Source organism: Lontra canadensis, unplaced genomic scaffold (genome assembly GCF_010015895.1).
Source record: "Lontra canadensis isolate GAN:19392208 unplaced genomic scaffold, GSC_riverotter_1.0 scaffold45, whole genome shotgun sequence".
In the NCBI taxonomy this organism is placed as follows: Eukaryota; Metazoa; Chordata; class Mammalia; order Carnivora; family Mustelidae; genus Lontra; species Lontra canadensis.
This window is the reverse complement of record NW_022631039.1, coordinates 13838660-13857454: the sequence shown is the minus strand read 5'-3', so window position 1 is coordinate 13857454 and position 18795 is coordinate 13838660. Positions and strand designations below refer to the sequence as shown.

The 18795-nt window shown below is 53.9% G+C and overlaps 1 protein-coding gene across 3 annotated transcripts in view; it reads right to left on the bottom strand.

The window, feature by feature from the left end:
- SNX8 (sorting nexin 8) overlaps positions 1-18795 on the bottom strand; it is a 36521-nt gene that overhangs the window by 2165 nt on the left and 15561 nt on the right. For all 3 annotated transcript variants that reach the window (XM_032872799.1, XM_032872798.1, XM_032872801.1), the window contains exons 2-8: positions 10532-10722; positions 8219-8336; positions 7801-7922; positions 6007-6087; positions 4889-5049; positions 4154-4286; positions 1289-1357 (exon numbers count right to left, since the gene is read on the bottom strand). In XM_032872799.1, the coding sequence (XP_032728690.1) occupies positions 1289-1357; positions 4154-4286; positions 4889-5049; positions 6007-6087; positions 7801-7922; positions 8219-8336; positions 10532-10722 (875 nt within the window). The remainder of the gene's footprint in view (positions 1-1288; positions 1358-4153; positions 4287-4888; positions 5050-6006; positions 6088-7800; positions 7923-8218; positions 8337-10531; positions 10723-18795) is intronic.

Genomic DNA, 18795 nt, shown 5'->3' with positions numbered 1-18795 from the left:
TTCCTCTTCGGAAACCACTCACACCGCACCCACTTGCTCCACGCTCAGCAAGTGTTCATGGAACAGAGCTGCTCGGGTGACAGGCCCGGGTCGAACCAGGAGGGGCTGCAGCGCACATCAGTACCACAAACTAAAAACCCACAAGAAAAGGTCCTGTCCACAGGAGAGGATGGACGGGGACAATGGAAGGTGGACCGCCGACTTTCCCACTGCCCAGTGGCAGGAAGCCCATGTCCCTCCAGCAACAGAAAGACCCGTCTCCAAAAGATACACTGGCATTTCCCAGGGGCCCTGAAATAGCCCCAGTCAGGAATCCTGTGGGAAACACTGGCCACAGAATGACAGTACTGTGATCTCAAGGTGATCTGACTACCATCCATCTTAACGAAGAGATCCCTTCTGGAACCTTCCTCAAAGTACTGGGCCCCCTCTCCTTGAGCTCAGCACGAAGGATTCTCTGCTTCACAGACACTCCAGCCCATCACCAACGCCACCCCGGTCCGGAAGCCAGCTCTGCATGGAGCCAGAGTCGGACTGCCCAGAACCTCTACCCCAGGAAGAGACAAGCTCCCTCAGCACCAGACCAGCCCCTCAGTTATATGGTGGGAGCTACGACAGTCACACACACACACGCGCCTGCAAGCACACATGCTCACATGCCTACATGTACACATGTGCCTGCGCAGTCACATGCACATGCATAGGCACGTGTGTGCATGGACGTGTGTGTATCCCCAGGTGCACACGTGCTCATACACATGCACGTGTGCGCACAGATGCATACATATACGCACACGTGCACACGGTCACATGCATGCATATACGCTCATGCATACGCATGTGCACACGTACATACCCACACTCACACCTATACACACTCATATATAAACACAAATATATACACATGTTCACACATGCACACACATACACACTCGTGCACACCCTCATACACACACAAATACACACACATATATATGCACACACACACAGCTCATGCATGTGGATACATCCAAACATACACAGGCATACATATATGCTCACACGCATGTGTGCACACACAGCCGCCACTCTCAGACCAAGGGAAGCCAGAGGACCATCTGCACACCTGCGGGGGCCAGAGCACCTGCAGAACCCATCAAGGGGCAATAACACTGGCCAGACTGCCTACGGCCCATCCTCCCTCCACAGCCCTGGGTTCGCGGCCCTTCATCCTCAGGAGTCACACCCATGAGAGACCATGGATCCTTCTCAAAAGCTCTGTCTTTGCCCAAGGAGCAGCCAGACTCACTTTATATGACTGGAGCAAATCCAAGAAGAGGTTCAATTTCTCCACCACGTCATTCTCTTCCTGTTTGCCCTAGAAAACAAGGGTGGGTGACCACACCGAGCACCACAGGACCCACAGACCCATCCGTAGGCCTGAGCTGGCTCTCCCCACCCCCAGCAGCCACCAACCAGCTCTGCAGAAGAGCCCCCTTCCCACATGACGGCCCCCCAACACAAGGCAGGGAAGCCACAGAACCCTGCAGCTGGATGAAAACTACGGCCTCAGTTCCCAAGATCATCTGCCCACTTGTGCTCACTGTTTGATACCACTCCTCCCAGCGTGCCAAAGCCAAGTACAGTTGGGGCTGGATTGGCTTCCTGGGAACCCTCCATACTAACACTGTGCTCACAGCCACATGTCCTAAAGGCCTCTAGCACAGCTCATGGCCCTCAGCCACCAGCACTTGCCAAGCACCTCACCCGGGTGTTTGCTGAGCACCTTGCCTGGGTGTTTTGCTGAACACCTCCTAGGCATTCACCAAGTGCCTCTCTCAGGTGTATGGTGAGCACCTCACCTCTCCCAGGTACAATGTGGGCTCCTCAGAGAAATGAGTCCCTTTCACAACCTCTAGGGCTCCAGCAATGGCATGAAAAGCTCATCTCAGAAACCACACATCAGACCGTATGTGTAGAGGGTAGAGCCAAAAGACAGAGAATGGGGAAAATGAGGATAAGTCTGACCAGGTTACAAGCACTGCCCTGGGAGCCAGGGGCTCCTGCCCAGGTTCTGCCACCAGGGGAACCAGGACTCACACCTGCTGAGCTCAGAGGTTCCAGGCCACTCATTCCCACACCTAAAGCCAAGACTAGCCAATAAGGTCACAGGAAAATAACAGGCATGTTCCAGGTTTTTCAAACTCAGAAAGGAAAACACCAGAGGTCCACAGGCACCTTGCTCCCTCCTGACTGGGTGGAGGGGCACAGGAGGATGGAGGTTCCCCGGCCTAGCAGCTGAGGGGCCATTCCTGCTCACGTCACTGGCTAGGTCCCAGTTCTCGTCCAACGCCACACAAGACCCCAAACCACCATCCCATCAGTGTGGAAAAATACAGCCCACTGGGAGTCTCCATTGTCCCACTGGGATACAGCAACCTGGGGCCCCTAACAGGTCTGGGAAGAATAAAACCAGGGTATGTGGAAACAGAGTTAGGAAAACCAGCCCTCGGATGTCCATCCTTGTGCAGCAAGAGTGAACAGAACCTGAGCCGTGCTGGGTGAAAGTCCTGACGGTCGTTTGATCCAGTTTCACATTAAAACTATTAATTTCACTCCAACATGAAAACCACAAGGAATAGTCGGGAAGTGGCGCTTCCTCAGACATCACATTTCAAAGCAGCATCCGAGAGCTATCAGAGAATCTCAGAGCTTGGGGGCGGGGGGGGGGGGGAGAGGTTCAAACTATGAACTTGAACCACATCAGAAGCCTGAACCCTCTCTCCCTCTTCAAAGGCAGAAACACAGCATCTAAATCTCAGCTGGAAAACACGGGAGATGACAGAGTTAGAGAAGCTTCTGTTCCGCGTGATGCCCGGGGATTCACGGCACACCCCTACGCGTTCCCCCACCCCTGCATGAGGCTACCCATGGAACTGGGAACTGTGTGGGCCCAGGACCTAGGTCCTTGCAACCAGGACAGCTTCCACTTTAGATTTTAAAGTGAGCTTTGAGTAAAGTCCAGCCGGCTCCATAAAAAGTGTCTGAATGACCTCCTCCACCCCTTGCATCGCCCAGACAGGGAAACAGGCCCAGGGAGCAACGGAACCCCAGCACAGGCACAGCACAGGACAGTGGCTGAGCGCGGAGCAGGCCGCCTCTCTCCACAGCCGCACCTCCAACAGCACGGCACCGGTCCTCCCTGCGGTGCACACGTGGGCCCCTGGCAGGCCTGGACAGGGACCGGGCCCAGCGCCAATTCTGAGAAATGCCAACAACACCCTGCGCTCAGTTTCTAACGGGAACACACAGGCGCCAGAACCACAAAGAAAACCCAGGACTTTCCATACCAACAATGAGATCAAATCTCCTTTTCGGCACTCAGAGACATCCTGGGCCCGAGGGCCTCACCTCAAGGTGAGGTGAAAATCACCCAGCTTCACGGTCGGAGGGTCTGCTGCTGTCCCTGTGTCCTCTGGCCTGCTACTAAGGAGCTTCAAGCGTCACACAGGCAGCAAGGCCCTTCACAAGTACACAGTTTTCATCTATTTGAAACCATCTACTACCAGCCTAAAGTCCATCTCCCCAAGAACCAGGCTGCCAACGCTCACCCTCAGAGTCACGTAGCAGTTTTACAGCATAAACGCATGCAGATGAGCCTGTCAGTAACCTCCAGACCTTGGCATCGATCCCCGAGGACCACATGGCCCCTGCGCATGTGGCGGAAGCATTTCCGGAGGCTAACTGGGTCTCTAGGGTGAACACAGGTGGGCTCTCTTGGGCTACTAGAGCTTACTAACTGTCCTTGTAAGTTATTGAGGAACCGAGTACTTGCTGACTAGCACAGCCAAGTGGGAACCACCTGGTCCACCCAGAAGCATCCGGGGAAGTCCTAGATTATGTTTTCAAGGACATCTTACAGCTTCTCATCTCAGCAAAGTCAACTCTCAAAGGGCCAGAACCCAGTCCGTCTTTGTCACGGGCAACCCTCTTCAGAGTGTCAAGGGCTCACGGGGAGGCCCTCAGAACAGGTGGTGACGTGCGGTTCCAACCGAGACCAGCACCCACTCGCTCCGGACTCAGGACGACGAAGTCTACATAGGAAGCCATGCCGGCGTCCATTCCCAAGGCATGGCCTGTTGGAACAGGTGCCAAGGAGAACAAGTTCACTCACCTGCTGGGCAGCTTTGTCAGCAAGCAGGGCAAATTCCACGGACAGGCCTTTCAGCGCCTGTTTAAGGGACCCCCACGTGCTGCTGTTCAGAGAGGCCCAGGAGGGCAGTGGGGTCGTGTCAGACCCCAAAGCACTAAGGGAACAGGAAACAGAGGAGACAAGACACTCAAGGACTGGGAGCCGAGCTGGCCATCCAGCCTGACGTGTCATCCCAGGGCACCCTCTACTCCACAAAAAGGGGTCCCCAGGGCCACCTGAGCATCTGCCAGAAAGGCAGGACCTCAGCCGCCCCCACCCCCAAGCCTCCTGAACCAGTCCTGGTCAGCGAGGCCCCCCTCACTCCCGGCCCAGGGGACAGGTGTGCACACGAGGGTTTGGGAGGCGGACATGTGTAGACTGAGGAGGAGGGTGCGGTCCCGGCTGCCTGTCCCACCACCCCTCCACCCAGAGGAGCACGAACAGTCTGGCGTCCTTTTCTGGTCTAGTCCTGACAGCAGGGAAGACACCGTGTCACCTACATAGCACAGGCTTGTGTGTTCAGGGATCCACGCTTCCCTGCCTAAATTCCCCCATTTTTTTTTCTGCTAAATTCCATGATCCATTTCCCCAACCCTCTCCTTTACCTTCTAAAAGTGAAACAGGTCAGAACCTGTGTGGCTATGGTAAAACACCTTCTGCCCCGTGCGCTGCAGATCCCTCCCCCGACTGCCCTGCAGAACTGAGTGGGGCACCTGCCTCAGCTCCTTCCCGAATATGAGAAGGTCAGCAGCATTGTCGATGGCCCTGGACGCAATCCGCTCGGCCCGATCTCGAAGTTTGTGGAAGCTGTTGTAGATGTTCCGAATGAGTTCCCGGCTGACGGCAAACTGAGTCTGGATGTCGGCCGGGAGGAAGTCCTGGCAGGGAGGACAGCAAGGCTGTGGATTACAGGCTGTGAGGGGCCTTCTGGAGACGACGCCCTTCAGGATGGAGACAAAGCCCTCCAACAGAGCAGCTCGTCAGCCCAGACGTCAGGCCATGTGGGGGCCTCCTAGGGCCTCCCTCGTTGTCCAAAAAAGAAACAGAAAGCATCATCATGCATACACCACAAACACCAAGCTGAGTGACCCCAGGAGATGGCAATACTAGCGTCCACCAAAAGCGGATCCAACCTGCCAGATCTGCCAGAAAGCGGATCTGATCCTGCCAGAATGTGCTCCAATGAGAACCTTCAAGCTCGAAGTGACGTGAATGAATCCTGACTCTAGGGGCGACACTTTTCCCTCAAGGGGAGCTTTTTACCAGCTTTACTGTTAACTACCCATTAGCGTTAACTAATGTTAACTCCGTAATGCTTAGAAAACAGAAACCTTAGGAAATGAAACAAAGATAAGAGTCCATATTTCCGCATGGAGAAGCAGTTTAAGAAGGAAAAGGAAAAAGCTACCCAGTAACCACCTTAATTCTTTTTAGAGACAAAACAGATTTGCCAAATTTTACAATAAACCAATGCAACAATCCCACGCCCCCTGAAATCTGAGAGCCTGGTGACCCGGCAGGAGTCCACCTGGATCACAAAAAAGCCTCGAAGTGGCAGGAGAGCTGGGGGGCTCTGAGGCCAGACTGCATTCAGCCCCATCCGGGTCGGCTGCTACGTGGATCTGGGATCCTGGCAGCCTCTCCGGGCCATCTCCCCATCTGTGAAATGGGCAGGTCACGTGCTGTGCATTGGAGCAGGTGAAAGGACAGTCGATGAGAAAACCTGGCGGCGGGCCTCAGCACCATCCCCGGCATGTGGTGAAAGCAAGAGAGCATGACCGAGTCAAGTGGTCACTGCCAGGACTGGAGGGTGCACATCATGACGAGAGAAGTACCTTGGCCCGGGGAGCCAGCTTACAGTTCATGAATTCATCTCCAACACACTGAGCTGATTCCTTTAACTTGTTCTGCACATCCTGCAAAGGAAAACAGAAACAGCCCACATCTACCAGCGGCAGAACAGTCTGTGTGAGACCAAGGAGGCCAGCAGGAGGCAGGACACAGGCCCTCTGCAAGAGGGCTGTTACATAGGCATCCCCAAAAGATCGCGTCACTATCTTCCCAGATTTCTTCCCATTGACCTTAACCTTTAAGTGGCCTTCCATAGACAGGAAAGCCTGGCGTAACCACACCAGCACCACGAAACCTCTGGCTCCAGAGGGGAGCTCTCTCTCCAGAACCACAGGAACTCCCATTTGCAGAGCAGGGATGACCCCTGGGTCCTGGTAGGTCCCGCCACATAGTACACAGAGACGAGAGCTGAGGTCTCCTTCCTTCGGAGAGACCCACAGGACGCAGCCCCACAGAGTCCTGGGAGGGCTGATGGGCAACACACAGGCCTCCTCAGCAAAGCCACGGCTAAGATCAGGACCCACAAAGAGCCATGGGAAATACAGCAGAAAGCCTCATCTGCAGCTTTTTACGGGTCAGGGAATTTTAGAATTTCAGAGAAGCCTGGAGGATCATCTGTCCTAATCTCTCATTTTACCAGAAGAAATGGAGTCAGGGAGCTCTTAGAACACCCTATCTGTGCGAGGAAGGGGTCAGAGGGGCCTCACGTCCCCAGCACAGGGATGCCGCCTGGCTCTGTGGCCAGTGCATGTGGCTCCCATGTCCCCCCACATTCCTCTCTGACAGTAAAGATTCCTGCGTGAAAAGAACCTGTCTGCCCGGGGTTCCAAGGCCCACACTCAGCTCAAGAGCAGACGGTCACAGCAAGCATTCACGGAATGTCTGCTTCAGGTCCCAGAAAAGGGGCGGTGGTGACAGGTACCCCTAGGCAAGCAGCAGGAAAGCCTTCTCAAGGAGGTCCCAGGCCCCTCTGTCTCATGGGGTATGTCTGCCTCTGCGGCTCCTCACCTGTGTCCAGCACCTTTCCCCAGTGGGAAAGGGTGGGACTGAGCCCCTCCCAGAAGGGGTTGCGGACAGTAGGGCCGTGGGCTGCTCCTGGCAGCTTTCTATACTGTGAAAGTACGCAAGAAGGGGCAAGAAGGGGTTCCCTCGGACAGAAGATGCCCCCGCTTACGCCCCCGGTACAGCGACCTTGCTGGAGCCCCTCCACCACCCCTACTCCAACCCCAGCCAGTGAGCAGGCTGCTCTTGGGGCAAGGCAGGGACTTCCTCCCCAACTGGAAGGAAGGGCTCTGCCTTGCTTCCCAAGGCTAAGAAACGCTGCACAACAGCTGACAGACACAGCTGCTTGGTTTCTAACAGAAATTAACATCCATGTGGAGACGGTCTCCCAGGACGTGGTCTATCCTGCAGCTCTGTGAAAAGGACTCAGCTCAGTCTTCCAATGGCATGTCATCAAAGTGGCCTTATTTGCTTTCTGGGACACTGAGACTCATTGCAACCTGGGGTCTCCAGCACTTCCGTGACCCTCCCAAGCAAAGCCTTCAGTGAACGAGCCTCAGCGCCCACAGTGATGGCGCTCCTAATCTCCAAATCCTGCCAGGCCAAAGCCACGGATGCCTCCTGACCCCACCTTCCCGTTATCCGGGAAGAAAGGAAATCTCACTCGGGGCCGTCACGTGTGCCGGACTCCGTCAGGGCACCCACGCGAGGACAGCAAGACAAGCAAACTGAGTGTCGGGAAGCTCAGGCCCCACCCGGGACAGCAAAGTACTCACGGGACCACTAAAGGACAGGAACAGCCTGAGGGCCACGTCCTCGGAGAACGGAGGGTGCCGAGCCACCAGGTTGATGAAGCGCCTCAGCGCCCTCCGCCGGGCCTCGATGAACTCCCGGTCGGCTGCAGGCAGAGAGCACGGGCTCAGCAACGGGCTGGGCAGTCGCCCCGTCCCAGCCCCCCACAAACACACCCCAGTAGGGAAAGCCTCCAGGAGCAGCAGGGGCCCTGCTGTCCGCACCCACAGTGCTCCCCACCATGCAGACCGCCGACTGGCAAGATGGGCTCGGTTGCACCTGCCCGCTGGCCTGCACCGGCCTTCCCGGCACCCTGGCCTCCAGCACCCCGACGTGTGGCACCCCAGCCTTCCCGGCACCCTGGCCTCCAGCACACCGGCCTTCCTGGCACCCCAGCCTTACCTCCCAGCACTCTCTTGGGCGGCAGGGCCGGCACCATGCGGTAGGGGAACTTCTGCAGCAGCATCTCATGGAAAACCACGAAGTCGTTGTACCGTCTGTACACGGAGGACTTGAAGCGCTGCAAGACCAGGGCTCTGTGCTTGGACTGGACACCAGAAACCGCCCCCGTGCGCCCCCGCCCCCGCCACCAACCAGAGCCACGGGAGCGCCGTGGCTCAATACCGCCCACCCCGAATCTCACCAGACTCTACTGAGGACATGCCCCATCCCCCTGGCAATGCTCACACAACTGCCAACATTGCCCGGAGTGATCACTCTGCCCACCTACCCATGACCGGGCTCTCCTGAGGACTGCACACTTTTCACAGGGGTCTGCCCCAGCACAGCCGCCCCGCCCCCACCCTTACAAGGCAGCACATGCAAACAACGCCTTCTTCACTTCGTCCTGGAGGCACCCTCCCATACAGGGTCACACGGTGCAGGTGCGACAGGCACGACAGCCTCCTGGGAGAGTGCTGGCTGTCACAGAAGACCAGACACTGCCCAGGAAGGCCGGACACGCAGACGTCCCATCCCGGACAGACCCGCGGGCTCTGTGACAGCCAGCCCCCGCGCAGCAGAGGAGCCCACCCCGGCTCCACGTCAGAGCACACATGACACACACACACAAGCCGCGGTCTGCAGGCCGTCTTGCTTGTAAGTGACGCGGCTCAGCAACAGACGCCTGTCTGATCCCGATGGCTGGGTGCTCCAGGGAATCAGAGCTGTGCACAGGAGGGGAGGGCCAGCCACCAGGGCTTCAGGGCAGAGGGATAGACGGTGGGACACAAGGACTTTCAGGGCTGTGAACACTGGGGGACACCATCGGGTAACACCGGTCATCAGCGTCCAGACCCACAGAATGCACACCCACCCAGAGGGACCATGGCACCAACTGTGGTCTCTGGGTGACGACGACATGTCCATGTGGGGCAGACTGTGACAGATGCCCTGTCTGCGGGACACGGATCACGGGGCAGCCCGTGGAGGAGCAGGGTCAGGACAGAACGCGTGGCCCCGCCCCTGCCAGAACAGCATGTCTCAGGAGGTGGCCCGCACACAGCTGCCTCCTTGAGAAAATGTGCATCATGGGACAACAGACTTCCTGAAAGAACAGGCACCTGAAAGAACAGGAAAGGGCCAGCTGCTGGCACCACACAGGGGAGGGTAGCCCCCAACACCCAGAGCTACCGCACCTGCAACAACAAGGCCCAGAGGGAGGAGATGTGCCCGCGCCCAGGGGAGCAGCACCCACACGCACCCTAGAACAAAGCTGATTCACAGACTTCAGCCTCTGTAGCTTGAAAACATCTTGACACACAAACCCTGTGACTGCAGACTCCCACAGCACACACACACGGCCATTCGGTTTGGAAAACGTGTTTCCTCCCTGGGATGACACGGACCCTTCCAACCGAAGCCTCACAATGGCCCAACGCTGTCATGCCAGCACAGCCCCACTCAACCTGTCCTGGTGCGTCCCCCGCTAACACAGTGGGACTCCACAAGCCCAACGATGCTGTCAGCTCATCGATGACTTAATCCTCGGTTTCTGAACAAAAACTACCCCAGTATCTGATCTAACAGCACCAGGATATAGAAAGAGAATGCAGGGAAGCCTGGGGGGTTCAGTCGGTTGAGCGTCTGCCTTCAGCTCAGGTCATGATCCCAGGGTTCTGGGATTGAGTCCTGCGTTGGGCTCCCTGCTCAGCAAGGAACCCGTTTCTCTCTCTGCCTGCTGTTCACTCCTGCTCTCTCTCACTCTCTGGTAAATAAATAAATAAAATCTTTAAAAGAAAGAAAGAAAGAGAGAAAGAAAGTTAGTTAGCACTGCGGATGCCATCCCGTCACCGCACAGAAACGCGGCCAGGTGCCCAGCACCTCCCTGACTCCGGTATCGGGGGCCCCTAAGAGCACAGGCAGCGCCCCCAGTGGGGATAAGATGCATGGCAACCCTGCCCTCCAGACATGACCCGGAGCCCACACTCCACCCTCAAGGATGGAGTCAGGCCAGCCTGTGCCCCGCGCACCAGAGGTGCTCCTCCAAGCAGCTTCCCAGACACAGGGCCAGGGAGGGCAGGATGAGCGAGCTGGGGGTGTGGCTGAGCCAGACGGAGACACGGGGACTCCCCAGCTGTACAAACATCTGTCAGGCGGCTTGGCTCTCCATGCCCGGTGTCGGCTCTTCCCTCTAAGACCAACACACAGACTCCCTCGCGGCCCATCCCCCCCCACGCCTCCCCTCCCAGCGGGCACACGCCGCCTACCCCTCACCTGGCTGGAGACCTCGTATTCCACATGCTTCAGGAAGAGGCCCTTCTTCCCAGGAATGAGCTCCACCTGCACAGTGTCCCTGGCCAGCAGCTCCTGCAGGGTGCAGGACAGCAGCAGCGGGTTCCCCTTTGGCATCTGCATCCGACTGGGGTGCGGGTCCCTCCGCTGGCTGACTTGGGGCGTGGGCGAGTCTGGACAAGAGATGGTAAATGGCCAATAAAAACAGCTGCTCGGAAAAGTGGAGGTTGCCCCCGGCCGGCCCTCCCACCACCGTGCACTCCCTCAGCACCCGGACCGTGGCCATGTCACCCCCCTTCATTCAGGCCATGGAGCTTCTGCTCCTAAGAGTCGCCACCGTGAGGCATCCAGCCGACCAGGAGTCAGCAAATACACCCATGGATCCAAGACCAGTCAGACTGAGTTTTCAACTCGGACAGGAAAAAAGTGAGCTCTTTACGAGTTTCATGGAAAAGAGTCCGCCATTTCTCTACAGCCCAGAAAGAGGTTAAAACTGAAGAGCGAGCCGTACAATTTCTCTGTCCCACCGTTTCTACAGTGAACACCTATGATTCCGTGTGCCAAAAGAATCATTCCAATTCCATGCAGGCAAAAAACCCCCATGCTTGCTTAGAGCTAAGATTCCCAATCTCACAAGTCGAAGAATCACTCCGCTTCCCTCAGGCAGGAGCCGCCCATCCCTCACAGAACAGCCAGAGACGGAGCAGAGAGATCACAGGCTAACAAACACAGAAGTCATGTTAAAAAGCCAGTTTGGTTTTTAGTACAGATAGTTCTTAAGAAACAAAGTTCTTTTGGGTTAAAAAACATAGTAAAGTTAAGGTACCCCACAGAGGGGGAGGGGGTCCTCCTCTAGCCAACACTACTATAAGTAACCGCAACAAAATGTAGATTTCTTTCCTCTTTTTTCCAAATTTTCCACAACTTGGTTGTATCATTTTTCATGATTTCCTTCTTAAAACAACACTTCAAAGTAAGAGTATGGCTTCTATTCTAAACAGAATTAAAGACTAGATTATCTTCATCTGTGAAATTACTCAGCATTTTAGAATTGAAAATGTAGTTGCCTTTAATTGACCTTAAAGATTAAAGAAAGAAAATAAACTACGGCCTTAATGCTTACTTGAGAACCCCAAGGGCCTCATAAAAACTCCACACACAAGCTCAGTATTATGTGCCCTAAAGCAGAAAGCCCCCCCCTCCCAGTGCGGCCACATACCCCAGGGTGCAAGGAGAAAACAGAAGCAATTCTAGTTGTATTTCCAGCTCTCCTTCCACAACGTGACACTCCTGTGACAGCAATACAACACACGTGATGCAGGACAGCCATGCACATAACTTCCTAAACATGTATTGTATGCATGTGCACGCATACGTGTGCGTGAGCATGTAGAGGAGCATGGTATGTGTGTGCATATGTGAGCGTGTGTGTGCACGTGTCTGAGTGTGTGTACGTGGGTGTGTGTTCGTGAGTGTGACCGTGTGTATATGGGGGTGGTACGTGTACACAGTGTATGTGCGAGTGTATACAAGTGTGAGGTATGTGGGTATGTATGTACGCAGCTGTGTACGCGTGTGTGCATGAGCGTTTAAGTAGACAAGTATATGGGGTGTGTACGTGTATAAGTTTGAATGTGCATACAAGCATGGTTGTGCATGTGTATGTCATGCGTATACACGTGTGTGTGTACATGTGTGTATATATTAAGAGTCCCCAATATCTTAATGGCCAAAATGTGGAGACCACAGCTCCAGAAGGTTCTCCCATCCTAAGAACCCAGCCCCTTTCCGTGTAAAAATATTTTGCTGGCCTTACACTGTTTACCCACTCTCTTCAGGGACCACATATCCTCTCAGTCAAGGAGCCAACAAGTGTTTCTCAAGTGCCCACTCGACAACAGTAACGAACACTGCAGGCTCACTGAGCTCACTAATACACATTCCATACACGGCTATGGACGGTCCCCAAGGCTGGGCCCAGTCCGCGAGGATCGAAACTCCAGGGCAAATGGGAATCCCACTGTGACCTAACTTTAACAGCACCCTGATCATGAGAAAGGGGGCCCAGACGCCGCACCCGAGCACAAGCTCCAGGGGATACATCCCTGCTGCTGGGTGGGAGGGGGGGTTGGCCCAAAGAAGGGCCTCAAAGAAAGCTTGCCAAATGACTGACTGTCGCTATTTACCGCATTTTCAGGAATGAAAAGCAGCATGTCTGGGAAAAACAAAGTTTTGTGTAATCAGAGCACAGAATATGTGGACAGACAGGAAAAACAAAGTCAAAAGGTACCAGGGGAAGAACATTTTTATCAGAGAAGAGGTATGCAAATACCTATATCTGAAAGGAAACTTATACCTGGAATACATAAAGAACTCTGACGACACAGTAAAAATAAAAGCCAGACACACAACCCAATTTAAAAATGGGCCAAGGATTTGCATAAACATTCCTCCCAAGGTATACCAGTGGCCACTAAGCACATAAAAAGATGCTCCAACATCCCAGACCGTCATGGAAATGCAAATCACATCCATGGTAAGATACCACCCCCTGTGACAGCTCTCGTCTAAAAGAAAAGAAAGACAAGGACTAGTGAGCACTGGCCAGGATGCGGAAAAGCCGCACACGTGCTGGTGGAAGCTGTCTTCCAGAACAGCCCAGCATGTCCGCACAGCGTGAGAGGCAGAGCTCCCGTGTGAGCCCCACAGTCCCACCGGCAGAAATACACCCGAGAGGTGAATGCGGATGTCCACACAGACACCTGCAAACAAAGGTCCACAGAAGCCAGAGAGCAGAGAAACCCAACTGGCCACCAACTGTCCAGGAATAAACTGAAGTGGGTGGCTTATCCGAACGGACTACTAGTCTGCTGTACGAAGGGATGCAGGACAGATTCACGCTACAAGACAGACGGACCTGAAAACACGATGGTGGAAGAAGCCAGACACAAGAACCACGTACGGGATGAGTCCGTGCAAAGTACAGAAACAAAGCGGACGGGCGCCCTCCTGGGGGTGGGGAGCAGCGATGGGAGAACTGGGAAGTGAGGACTGGAAAATCAGGGGTTTCTTTGGGGGTTGATAAGATGCTCCCGAGTTGTTCCCGTCGAGGGTGCACCTCCCGTAAACACGCCAATACCGCTATGTTGTACAGTCAGCGTGACCGCAGCGTATGGAACACAAACGAGAACTAGGAACGCCTTACGCGTAGAAGGTGGGCGACTCCAGTAAGAGGCAGAAGTAAGAACCTCCGAAAATCCTTCCTTCAAGAGAAGCAAAAATGGTCAGAACTCGCGTTTTCAGAACACAGGAAACTGAAGATGTGTGGCAAGCCAGGGTGTAGTATTGATGTGATGATTACTTAAGTCAAAACAAGGCCATGCTGGGGGCACCCGGGTGACTCAGTTGGGTAACCATCTGCCTTCTGATCGGGTCATGATCTCAGGCTCCTGGGATCGAGCCCCACATTGGGCTCCCTGCTCAGCAGGGAGCCTGCTTCTCCCCCTGCCTCTGCCCTTCCCCCTGCTCATGCTTGCATTCTCTCCCTCGAGAAAATAAATAAAATCTTTCATAAAATTAAAAAAAAAAAAATGAGGCCACACTGGAATAGGGCAGGCTCTCACTCCATTGTGACTAGAGTTCTCATAAGACGAGGGAGGACCACAGGAGGCCCCAGAGACCCCCCAACACACAGGGGTGGGCACATGACAGCAGAGGCAGAGACTGAAGCCACGTGGCCACAAACCAAGAAGGTGGAAGGTAGCCCATGGCAGCCAGATGCTGGAAGAGGCAGGAAGTACTCTCCGTTGTGGGCTGGGAGCACACGCAGCCCTGCCCACACCCAGATCTCAGACTTCCTACCTCCAGGGCCGTGAGACGTTTCTGCTGCTTCAAGCCACCTAGTTTGTGCTTTGTCACGGCAGCCACACAACACTCATAACAGACTTTACGGGAATTAGTTCAGAGAGGTTGTTAAAAAAAGTCAACGATATGCAGCAACACCTTGGGGAGGGAGGAAAATCTGATTTCCAGAGTTGCCACATTATATTATTTAAACCATCCAGTTAACAACGAAAGTTTGTAAGACATGCAAAGAAATGAGACAGGATGGCCAAACACAAGGAAAAAACCTCCACCAGAAACTGTCCTCGAGGAGGACCAGGCACTGAACTCATTTGACAGAGACTGTAGGTCAGCTTTTAGAAATAGGTTCCAAGAACTAACAGGAACCATCTCTAAAGAACCAAGGGAAAGTAGGAGAACCATGTCTCAGCAACAGAAAATACTGATTAAAAAAGTTGTGCAAGAGAGACAGAGAGAAATTCTGGATTGGAGAAGCTCAATAAATGAAATGAAAAATTCACTAGAGGGAAGCAACTGCAGATCCGACAGGGCAGTGGGGAAGATAGGCCAATAGAGATTGTCTAGTCCAGAGGACAGAAAGGAGAGCGAATGAGGAAGATGGACAGACCCTCAGAGACCTGTCAAGCACACCAACATCACCATCATCAGGGGCCCCAAAGCAGAAAAGCTCAGAACAAATATTTGAAGGAATTGCCAAAATTTTCCAAAATTTGATTTTTAAAATCCCAGAACCCATGAGGCACCCTGGGTGGCTCAGTCAGTTAAGCATCCAACTGTAGAGTTTCAGCTCAAGTCATGATCTTGGAGTCGTAAGATCAAGCCCCATGTCAGGCTCCACACTCAGGGCAGAGACTCCTTGGGATTCCTTCCCTCTCCCTCCCCCATCCCTCCCCGCCCCTGTGTGCACATGCACATGCTCACACTCTCTCTCAAATAAATAAATAAAATCTCCCCCCAAAAATCGAAGAATCCAAAAAACTTCAACTAAGATAAACTCGGGGGTGCCTGGGTGGCTCAGAGGGTTAAAGCCTCTGCCTTCAGCTCAGGTCATGATCCCGGGGTCCTGGGATCGAGACCCACATCGGGTTCTCTCCTTGGCGGGGAGCCTGCTTCCTCCTCTCTCTCTCTGCCTGCCTCTCTGCCTATTTGTGATCTCTGTCTGTCAAATAAATAATAAAATCTTTAAAAAAAAAAAAAAGATAAACTCGGGAAGATTCACAACTAGACAGATCAGAACTGCACTGTTCAAACCATGCAGAGACAAAGAGAAACCTGAAAGCACTGGGAGATCAGCAAGTGGGTAGCTCACTCCTCAGAAGCCACAGAGGCCACAAGGCAGTGGGATGGCACAAAGTGCCAGAGGACAGAACGGTCAACCCTATTCTACAGCCAGGAAAACTATCCTTCCAGAACGGAGAAGAAATTAAGACAGCCCCAGAAGAGCAAAATGGCAAATTTACCTTGGCACCAGCAGCCCTTCCTTGAGAGAAACAAATCCACATGAAGAAAGAACGAGAACCAGAACTACACAGGGTAAATATAAAAGGCAGCAGAAACTTACTCCTCACTTGTAACTGTTTTCCTGCTTGACTTAGAAGACAGCTACATTGGGCAAGCCCACAAATCCGCTTTGACCGCATACCATTTACAGGGATACAATCTGTAGGACGGTGAGGGAGCACGGAGAGGAAGGGAGCTGTACGGCAGCGAGGTTTCCACACACACCTGAAATTACACTGGTACCATCCAAGTTGGACTGGTACATGTTAAGACGCAAACTGTGACTCCCAGGGCAATCCCTAAGAAAATACCAGAAAATCGTACAGGGACCAAAACAAAGAAATTTCAACAGTACACAAGAAAACACCTATTTGATGCAAAACAGGGCACTGTCAAAAGAACGGAGGAAAAATAGAAGTAATGAGGGAAAGATAATTTGGGAAGCACCAAGAAGTCTTCACTAAAATTTGTTAAGTAAAAAAAATAATTAATTAATTTAATTTAATTGGTAAGTAAGAGGGAGTTTTCGCTATCAAGCACATCCTAGGTTTGCTCTTTTCCTGATGGTTAAAGTAAGTTATCCCAAGACAGAACGTACGCTCAGTAATGATTACCAAATGGTCATGTGCTGCTGAAGAATCTAAACTCTGACCACAAGAGAAGCTAAAAGTCAGAACAAAAAAAAAAAAAAAAAAAGTTTCAAGTCAGACTCCAAGTGGCACCTTTTAACTCACAGGCACAGCACGTGCTCCTGATGGGTCCCCACCACCCGAAGAAGAGCCCCTCCAGAGAAGCTTCAGTTTTAAGGAAGCTATGGCCCCAAGTATGGGCTTCCTGAATGAGGACATCCATGTTTTTAAAAAAATTAAAAAAAAAAAACAAAACCGGTTTAGGAAGGAAAACAGGTCATGTCAGATCAGCCACCTGTCCTGTAATGGCCCACTCACCATGGGAAGAGCAGGCACACATAGAGGAAGACTCTGGTTTTCTGTGGGAGTGAATGTCAAGTTTGAAGACAGGACCTCAACACTCTCATGAAAGAGACACACTGCGTGCCCACCCAGCCCCGACAGGTGATGCAGACAAGGAGAGAGGCGGCTGGGCCCCAGACTGAAGGGCTGGAAGGATGGGTTTTGACGTCAGATACACATGTGCTGATATCCGGTGTCTTACTTCCTCACCACGTGGCCAGGCAGGTGACTGCCTCTGAGCTTACCACTTATCACCAGTAAGAAGGGGGTAAGGACGCCTGCCCCTTACCCTCAGTGCACCTCGATGACCACAACAACCCCTCAGAGGCCCCCCCCAGTGGTGTGCCCTCCCGGCCCCAACCCTTCTGGCACCAACCTGCTCAATTGTGGGGTTCGGACCCAACCAGAAGGCCAGTCCAGAACAAGGCCTAGACTGGACACGCCACCCACGAGCCACTGGGAGGAAAGCTGCTCCCACACCCGCAGGCTGATTCCTCCTTGCCCTAGTGGCCCTTGTGGGGAAACAACACAACAGAGCTAAAAATAACTAACTCCTAGAAATCACTCGTAATCCCCCGGCCTCCTTTCCAGATTCTGGTGTTCAACTTCAAAAAGTCTTGGTGCATCCACGGACTAAAATGTAGACCCAACTGCCCATAACAACAGATGCTTGGGGCGCTGGGCTCCAGGCCGGCTGCAGACCAAGGCCTCATGCATGGCAGGGGTGAGGCTCAGGCCCCGCTCCTCCAGATATCTCGCTACTGCCAGACAGCCTGGCAGGCGTCAGAGAAACAGGCATCACTCCCAAGCCAGCCACCAGCGCCCCGTGGGACCCCCAGTGCACACCTCTGCCTCTCCGCAGCGCACGAAGGGTACCAGTCAGTGAGCCGTCTTCAGCATCCCCTCAGCTCTGAAATGCTGTGATTCTCCAAGTCAGCTATCCACCAATGAGACACAATCAAACGTCCAACACACCGAGCCCTCCCAACACATTTCCGTCAGAGCGTGTGGGTAGCAGTCCTGCCAGGGGCACGCACGCAGAGACGGCTAGCCCTCCGTGCTCTGATAGCAGCTATCAACCAGGCCAGTACTCACCCAGCACAGCCAGAGCTTTGGGAAACCAAGAGGATTTGCCCGGTGAATCACACCGGTACGCACGCCTGCGCTTCACACTAAGCCAGCCTCAGCAAGCACCGAGGGCTGCAGAATTCACAGGCCATGAGACGCTGCACAGAGGGTGCAGGCCAGTCAGTCCCGGGAGCCACCCCTCGGGATGCACACTGACCCACACCCAAGGCTGCATGGAGCTCGTGTGGGTGTTCCTAACTGCGCTCAGCCCTGCCACTGCCCGGGGTCCTCACCGCTTGCACAGAGCCCCTCCCAGCATCAAGAGCTTTTGTCATTTGTCATTAGGTCATTTGTCCCCCAGAGGCAGCCAGGGAGGAAGGTTCCCACTGTCCGAGTTTAGTAGGAGGGTACACTGGGACATGTTCTGATGACCTCCAAGTTCACGTTTCTACCACCACGCAGATCCACCATGACCGCCATCCTTGGTCACCCATTAACCAGAACACGGGAGGACAAGGGCCAGCGAGAGACGGTGCAGTCTCGGGGGTCCAGCCTCCAAGCAGAGTGGGCATCACCTTGCAGAATAAGGAGAATCACCCCATAACCAGCAGTCCCACTGCTGGGTCTCTCCCTGCAAGAACTGGAAGCAGGGCCAGGAGGACGGGTCACTCGCAGCACAAGTCCCAGCAGCCAAGTCCTGCAGATGAACACAACGTGGTCCGTCCACACCGTGGAATAGTTTCAGCCTTAAAAAGGAAGGAACCAGGGCACCTGGGTGGCTCAGTGGGTTAAGCTGCTGCCTTCAGCTCAGGTCATGATCCCAGGGTCCTGGGATCGAGCCCC